Source organism: Glandiceps talaboti, chromosome 21 (genome assembly GCF_964340395.1).
Source record: "Glandiceps talaboti chromosome 21, keGlaTala1.1, whole genome shotgun sequence".
Classification (NCBI taxonomy): Eukaryota; Metazoa; Hemichordata; class Enteropneusta; family Spengelidae; genus Glandiceps; species Glandiceps talaboti.
The window spans coordinates 7,328,573-7,337,815 of NC_135569.1; the positions used below are offsets into that span (position 1 = coordinate 7,328,573).

The 9,243-nt window shown below is 36.7% G+C and overlaps 1 protein-coding gene across 1 annotated transcript; it reads left to right on the forward strand.

Annotated features, from left to right (window-relative positions):
• Positions 1 to 3,003: 3,003 nt before the first annotated feature.
• On the forward strand, positions 3,004 to 6,747 carry LOC144451791 (monocarboxylate transporter 12-like; the record flags this gene model as incomplete). Its single annotated transcript, XM_078142693.1, has 4 exons — positions 3,004 to 3,193; positions 4,039 to 4,182; positions 4,913 to 5,857; positions 6,590 to 6,747. Coding segments are annotated over 4 exons (1,437 nt in total), but the record flags the coding sequence as incomplete, so codon positions are not given.
• Between the last annotated feature and the right edge of the window lie 2,496 nt (positions 6,748 to 9,243).

Here is a 9,243-nt window from a genome sequence, read left to right on the forward strand (position 1 = left end):
TGGGAAGGTGCTAAATAAAAACATCTCCACATGAAAGGGTTGAACGTAAGGTCAATGTTAATTGATGTATCACGCCGTTATCGTTCAACTATTTCTCTTCCTGTTATGACTTCTGGCCATCTACTATTTCTATTTTCATCCTACAGGAAAGTGCTACATTTTATCTTCTGGCTTAACGAAAAATTTACCAACAGAGACATTTGTCGAGGAAGACGATAAAAAGTAGCAAATGTTGGTAAGATTTTTATTTCAGTCCATTTGAGCAGCTGATAAGTACACTTAGAAGTCGCTCTGAGACTAGACACCATGGCACCATGACAACACTCAACATTTTTAGCCTTGCTATTATGATGCTAGTGATGGCCGATATGACGTATGTGCTGACATTCTGGACAGTATCACTCATGCGCAAATGCGCAGATGAGATAAAAAAAAATCGCACGCGCAATGTGTCAAAATTTAGACTGCTGGCTGACTATTCATGACAGCTAAGCGTGGTAAGATTGTCGTGCGTGAAGATCAGATCCAGCGAGCTGTTGAGCGTCTAATTGGGGTTTGGTCCTAAGATTGCTACCCAGCGTGAGGACTGGTTAGTGTGGTTTTATTTTGGAGGGATAGGGACTTGGTAATAGTGGTGCCCATGCTAGTTATTATCTATGGTGTTGGTACAGAGACTTTTATGTCTGTGGTATATTTACTCATAGACTTCATGTAGGGGCTATGATTTACTGATACGGATTGGCATAGTAGTAAGTTCGCTAAGTTGTCTATTTGTACAAACTGTATCTGAATTGAGGTCTAAACTCCTGCCAACTGTTAAATTAGAACATTCTAGACATCGGTTATTATATTAATGACAGAATTCTCGACACGACATTGGACTTTGACCAAAGATTCCTAAGTAGGGCACGTCAGGACAGCAGTGTTTATGATAATCAAAACAACCAACTATAGTGTAACGGTGATTAAAATACATCATTGAGATATACTTTTGCCTTGGATTTCAATCAAAGGAGCGGCTAGCATAAAGTTATAACGTACGAGACAATACGTAATTCGGGGTGAACGTCTTACTTGTATGATTAGGCCTAGGGTGGGTAATTTTTTCCATGTCTGTGACAGTGTGTGTCTATAGCTAGTTCAGGAAGTTATGTGTTCTGTTGTTTCCATATTTTCCCTGTGTCATTGGTTTCTACTTCTTCCCATCAGATGTACAGCCATTACAGATTGGAAGAACAGTTTTATATTGTCTTTTTGAGCTGATGCCAGTTTCCACATCCACTATATTCCTCGCGAAACATCAAAATATTCCCAATTTCATTTCTTTCTTTCTCGAATAAGTAACAAACAAGTTTAGAGTCGGTAATGAAAAACTAGGTGGGGATTGGGTAACCGGAACAAAACATTTTTAGGCATTAGGTGAAAACAAAAAATTGTGTTTGCGATAACATGGCCGTAGGAAATAAGGGTAGGTAGGTCGGGATGTTATTTTATTTTAATTTGTAATTGTTTTTAAGTTTGAAAAATATTTCTTCGACCCCAAAACAAACAAAATGTCGGTCAGAGTACACCGTCTGTGACAGTTTGATGAAATATGTACACAAATCGCTGGGGAAAGAAAACAGACGTACATGACTGTCAAAAAGACAAAGAATTTCTTGTTGATTTTAAATGTTTAAACAGTATTTAGTATCAGTCGGGTTATCGCAAACATATAATTTTTTTATTTGGCTCTACTAAACTGTCGTTCGATTACTGAGTCCAAAGTACAGTGTAGGGATATAAATTCGACAACTAAATTCATCCACAAAATTACTTCAGACTTTTGAGCCTGTTGAAAATGACCCTAAGGAAATTGTTTAAACCAAATTGATGTTATTTTTGTCAACGTTTACGCCAAATAAAAAAAAATTGTGGGTTCCGATGACCCCTAATTTCAAAATTGGGTGGTTAGGTAGGATTTGTATTATTTTAAAAATATTTTTGTAATTATGTTTTGGTCTGGTTCAGGTCCCCGATATTTATCTAGAGCCCTTTCATATGGCCTTTGTGTTATGGGTCACGCAAGACGATTGCATCATCAAATCTCACTATTTCTCGCGTGACTGCAATTATTTCTCTCGATTTTTCAATAATTTTTTCAAGTTCGATTACCTGAAAGAACGCTTTGGTTTTGCAGTCACAAACTAGTTTGGGTCGGGGTACCGGAACTAAGCAATTCTTTTTCGCCTTATTCAACAGTAATCGGCGAATAACACGAACCTGTCCGAAAACTGTGACAGTGAGTGTATTGTCGAATAGATCTGGTGATTTAGTATAGCATTCCATACTTTAATATTATATTTCATACTTACCCTTAATTTATATTCAGAAAGATATTATATGACATGTTGTCTTATTATTTAAAAGAGCTGTAAGAATATCATTGTAGTTATTACTAATTATACATAAATAACCAATAAGATATAATGTACCCTTCGCGTGTTGTTTTGTTTATTTATGACCAAGCTTGGAAAATGAACTACAAAATTTCTTACCTGTCTGAGATTTAACATACATTTTCTTTGTGAACTACATGTAGAATTTAGGGATGTGAAAAAAATTGTTATTTGTCGAAAAATGGAGATATATGGGCATGTGATATTGCTTGAAATGTTTACAATTATTTCTATATTTAATACATTATGTAATTATTATTATCACTGATAATAGTTTTTATTGAAGCGTATGATGGCTGAACCTGCCATCGATCATGGGAGATGAAACGTTGACACCCGTGAATATATAGCATTTCATATAATAAAACAATTACTGACTTAGACCTCAGCTCTACAAGTGACACATTCACATTGTCATTAGTATTATCATATATTGTTCTTCAGTAGCACTCAGAAAGCAAACCAAAGACCATACTATCACACTAGTGTAGATGTCAACACGAGTGTTACAAACTCTGTCTTCATTCAAAAAGAGGACTAATATATCCAAACTATGGCCAAGGATGAGGAACATAGAGGTAAAGGTCGATGGAGATGGTTATCGGTCGTTGGACTCTTCATCAACGCATTCTTTGTGAGAGGCACTCTAGTTTCACTTGGAATTTTCTTTGTTGCACTCAGTGATTATTTCAAAGAAGGCGCTGGCACGACTTCATGGATTATATCAATATCCCCTGCCATAGGTTTAATAATGGGTAAGCATACATTAAACATATCCTTCTCAACTCAATATCTCCTGCTATATAACACTTTGATCATGGGTGAAAATACAAATAAATTTAGCCTTTTCCTCTCGACTGCGATGTCTATATATAAGTTTCAACCCGTCCTCGACCGCCTACTCATGCTTAAGCTTAATTCGACTAATATAATCATAGTGGAATGATTACTGTTAATATACACCAAATGAAAGTGTACTCTTTGATGATCGGCGTAGTCGATATTAAAACTGGCCAAATATTTTAGTGTTTTTGACTATAGGGACGGTCACACAACAATGTCACAGAAGCACAATAAGTGAACTTCGTTCGTTTAGGGGGAGGGGTCTGGCGTCAATGCAATTGCTGAACTTCATTTTCGCACTTCTAACCAAATTTCACCCTTCAATGATAACACAGCTTTTGTATTTACTACTGAGATGCTGATAAGTTGATAAATATTTCGAATTTGAGACATAGTGCTAGGTTTCTGGTAGTATTTTAATATGTTTACAATCATGTTTTTTTACATTACATCGATCGTATTGGTGTGACCACTACAGTTTTTATCATAGTTTACACCATATGTATATGCGTTTGATGTCGCACTTATCAATGTTCGTTTACTGGGGTGGGGGGGGGGGGGGGTTGAGCTTGAGCTTGGGCCACATTGTGTGATCGTCCCTTACTTCAATAATGTGATTAACATCCAAAGTGTTGCTATGCTGTATTTATGCATTACCTTCGAAAGATGACGTTGGTTGTCAGAGATTTTACCATGGATTCACAAAAACTCATGTTTTTTTACTACTGTGGTGCTTTCCATTTTTATTTTCATATAGGGCCTATATCTACAGCATGTGCTAAGAGGTATGGATATCGCAAAGTGGTAATGACAGGCGGTGTTCTGTCTTTCTTATCAATTTTTCTTAGTTCATTTGCAACAAGAATTTGGCATTTAGTTGCCAGTATTGGAATTCTTAACGGTGAGTCTGGTATATGTTTGTAAGCATACTCATAATTTTTGAAAGCATATAACCTTATATATGACTATGAGGATTATTATAAAACGATGTTAGCATTTTTTTTTCATTTATTGTGAAAAAACTGATAAAATGAAGCTTGCAATAAATTGCTATGCTATGAGAGACATTGACTTGGTGTACACATAATATCACTTCAGAAGACTCCACAAAATCCACCAACGTGTCATAACAGGCTGCTATTATAGACATACTAATAGCCAAGGACAAGGTCTCCTTTGCTGAAAAGATGGTTCGTTGAGTGTGGTTAGAGTATTTCAGACTAGTGTAATCTTGTGCATCACGTGTTGCAGAGTCGACATTCTATCCACTGAATCCGAAAATCGATGTTGTTGAGGCCAATCCTGGGTACGAAAACGTATGTTTTACTAGGCTTTAAGACATTCTAAATGATTTTATGATAGTTACAGCCAGACATTAATTAGTCCACTAAGGGGGAAATACATTGTATTAGAATGTGTATCGTGCGTCTGTACGTCTGTATTATACGTCATTTATCAGACATGCAATATCAAATTATGTTATTCAAATTTGGCACAAATGTTAAATGTTTCTTTCAAGACGTTGAATATTAATAGCTGGTATTCGTATCTTCTACGAACACCTATTCTCCTTTGAAATGTCAATATCGTTACATTATCGTTACATTGTGGTAATGTATACTCTCTTGCAGGGCTAGCCTATGGGTTGGCATTTTCACCGGCAGTTGCGTACCCTGGACTCCTTTTCAAGAGGCGACACTCATTTGTCACTGGTTTAGGTTATTCGGGCATAGGAGTTGGGTCAATAGTTCTTCCTATCATATTCCAAATATGCTTAGATCAGTATGGGTGGCGAGGATCGTTCATGATATACGCGGCTATGACAGCTAATATTTGTGTTTGCGCCGCCTTTATGAGACCGATAAACAGTACTACATCTGAATGGAAAGACAAAATCGACGATTCTTTGCCCGGTACTGATTATGCTAATGTAAACGAGGATCTGGAATCTTCAAATATTCTTGTAAACAAAGAAGATGAGAATATACAGAATATGAACAACGTTGACTCTGTAACTGACGACAACTACCAATCCAAACATATTTGTAATAAAAAGCGACCGTGCGCACCCACAGACTGTAAGCTTAAAAACTGTGTGAAATTCTTTGATTGCCACATTATCTTTACCTACTGTCTTTACGACATACTGTGCGCTTGTCAATTCGTCCACTCAATGTCTCTTAGCATTTCTACAGTTCACTTGGCGCCATTACTTATAAGCAACGGCTTATCGGTAGAAGAGTCCGCAATATTGTTGTCCTTTTTCGGCATCGGGACAACAATCGGAGGACCATTTTTCGGATTCTTAGCCAGCCACTTCCAAGTAAATATAATTAAATATATCGGTTGTGGCTACGCATTTTATGGCACAATGGTACTTGCAATATGTTTCTTCGCAACCAATTTTGTGTCTGGATCGATTATTACCTTTTTACTCGGATTTGGAAGGGGTTGGTTTTGTGCACAAAGTTCTGTAACCGCCAGGAAAATTCTCGGAGACAGTACATTTACAACTGGGTACGGTTGGTTGCTCTTATTTGCTGGGTTAGCACAACTTATTGGTCCTCCCATATCAGGTAAGTAGCATTGACATGCTCTAAGGTATTGCATTGATTTTCAACGCATTTCTAAATAAAATGACATAATTCTGTACTCGTTGTTTTAAGTGGCAACAGTTTTACGTTTTATCCATTGTATAACCTAAATTTGAAATAATTGCCAACATTTGTAAAAATTGACAATGGAAATAAAATTGCCGACATTTGTAAGAATATCGCCGACATTCGTAATAATTTCTGTGAAGAACAGATATAATAAAAATTGCCGACATTTTAAATACATTTCGTCAAAAACGTGTAACAAACTTGACGAATGTTGTAATAAAAAACGTTAAGGAGGTCCCATCCTGCTTTTTAGGAATATCCAGTAAACTAACCTAAACCTAGAATCTACCTATAATCAATTTGCATCAATTATTTCATTCTTAGGCCATTTGGCTCCTCGATCCGAGTCCTCAGTCAGTCAGTCAGTCAGTCAGTCAGTCAGTCAGCCAGCCAGCCAGCCAGCCAGCCAGCCAGCCAGCCAGCCAGTCAGTCAGTCAGTCAGTCAGTCAGTCAGTCAGTCAATCAATCAATCAATCAGTATTTTCTAGTGTTTAACAAAGGTGATAATCAATTCAAGATTACCAGCCAGAACATTTCCAATATCAGGAATTCCTGTCATCCCTGACAACAATCACAATGTCTGTGGACACCTGATCACAGTTCCTCTATGCATACATGTTTGATTTCCTTCTTATCTGTTCCCAGGTTATTTGAAAGATTATACCGGATCGTACCAACCTTCGTTTTCGCTTGCTAGTTTGATGAGCATTATGAGTGGACTTTTTCTCGTGATGAGCGTGATAATCTACGAGAAATGGCAAAATAGACAGCAATCATTGGCGACTCCAAATCACAAGGCTTAAAAAGATAATTGTTTGGTTCTGGTTCCCCGGCCCCCACCTAATTTTTCACTATCGACCCTAAACTTTTTTTTACGTATTCGAGAAAAAAATTATAAAATGGCAAAAGTTGTGAAGTCTCACGGGAAATAGTGGATGCAGAAACTGACATCAACTTAAAAAGACAATATAAAACTATTCTTCCAACCTGTAATGGCTGTACATCTGATAGGAAGAAAAAAATAACACAGAGACCATTTGGAAAACAATAGAAAACCTGAACTAGACACTCACACATGAAAAAAAATATATAATGAAGTAAAAAAATCTACGTACACCACCTATTCTAAAATTGAGCGTAATCGGAACCAAGCAATTTTTTTATTATGCCTAAATAGGATACATAAACAAAAAGTTCAGTCAGCAACAATTACAGTTAAAATGGAATTGACAGACAGTCTTACGATTGGGTTATTGAAATTCTAAAACACTGTGGCAAAAGAGTAGGTACATTTCTGTCATAACACTATAAAATATCCTGTCGTATGTGCATGCTTTTACAAAGTATATTAACCTGTATCATTATTGTTGTTACTAGTATATACTATTATTATTACAAGTTAAGGGGCTCATGAAAATACCAGGTTAATGATTGACGCATGACGCATTCGAAAGCAATGAATTATTCACTAGGTGTCTGCCAATCATAATGGTTCAATAAAAGACGTTTTTAAACCGTGGTTTATAAGATGTAGTTGTCATCATGTATATGAGAAACAATAAATATATTATGTTGTGAACCGTAGTGTGGCAACTCACGGACATTGTCGTCCTTGTTATACACTGAAAGTAGTTGATTGGATATGAATAATGTTCAAAACTGCCGCTTGATCTCGAGAAATACGTGTATTATATAAAATGGAGCATTATGATACTATCAGCTAGGTTTTTATTACTCGTCTACAGTAATATAACTGTTACAATGATAATGTCAGTCTACATTTAAGCACATATCCTGCCACGCCGAGGACTCCTCAGTCTAGTCCAGAGTTTCATTATTCCAGAGTTATTGCGACTAAGTGACGTCGATAACGTGAATTAAGTGGATGTCGATTTACATACATTAGCATTGCATTAAAACAACAAGATTGTGATTGTAATATTTGCATTACGTGTATAAGCACATAACTTCAATATTGATAATGGAAGATACTGAGAAAAAACGTACGGTGAGTGAATTGGCGAAACGTTTCGCGCTGAGGACCACCTCACATGGCATATCCCGTATCGCTGATTCAAAAACTTCTCATAGGAAAGCGGCTTGGACTCTGGTCGTCCTAATGGCCTTCATTGGATATGGTGTACATGTTGGGATCCTTGTTGCAAAATACTTGCAGTATAACGTGTCGTTGAAATTAGAAGTTACAACTGGTGACTCGGAACCATTTCCAGCAGTGACCGTGTGCAATTCCAATAAGCTAAGGCTGTCTGCCATCTCAAATAGTACATATAGAGATCTGGCTAAAGTTAACAAACCAAAGTTTTCATTTGTGTACAAAGGTGAGTATAATTGATATGGCAATAGAGATTTCTTCGTTTAAGCGATAGCAACTAATAATACATCATTCTACAATTGTTGAAACATTCTGGGCAACTTATACAACAATGCTTAGACTTGGAAATTCGAAACTTTAAACATGATCATTAGCTATAGTGGCGACGGTGGTGGTATGTGTGTGTGAGAGAGAGAGGGAGAGAGAGAGAGAGAGAGAGAGAGAGAGAGAGAGAGAGAGAGAGAGAGAGAGACAGACAGACAGACAGACAGACAGACAGACAGAACAGAACAGACAAATACAGAGAGAGACAGACAGAGATAGACACAGAGACATCTAGACAGAGGGAGAAACATTATACTGATAAATTGCTAGTGATAATTCAACAAAAAATGGCAAAAATAATTTTACCAATAAACAATTATGGGTCAAATGAAGCAAGTATTATGATTTGGGTAGGATTAAATCGAAGATAAAGTCGATATCATCCCTTTGAAAGATATTGGATAATTATTAAACCGCTTTAAACTAGTTTGATCATTACATAAATTATGAACAATTAAGTCATCAACTTACTTTAAATTAAGTAACCTTGACACTGATATGCCTATGATTAATTAGCACAAGTACACTTTCTCATGACCATAGGTGGAAACATAACCGCCATGACCTTTATACTTGTTAGATGGAAAATAAACAATGTTCTTCACACGTGTAGGTATAATTATGTATATAACCAGGGGCCATGACCCCGCCTGCACCACAGCAATTATTGTTGCATATAGAGTATCAATTTCGTGTGAACGATACTAATATTCTACCGCATTGGAATATCAGGGTGTCGATAGGCTTCGCTATTTATCCACCCCGAAATCGCCTTTTAGTCATATATGTAACAGAAAATGACCTCAAAATAATTTATTTTAGAGCAAGGCAATACAACTTGCCTTTCGTAACTACGTATTCT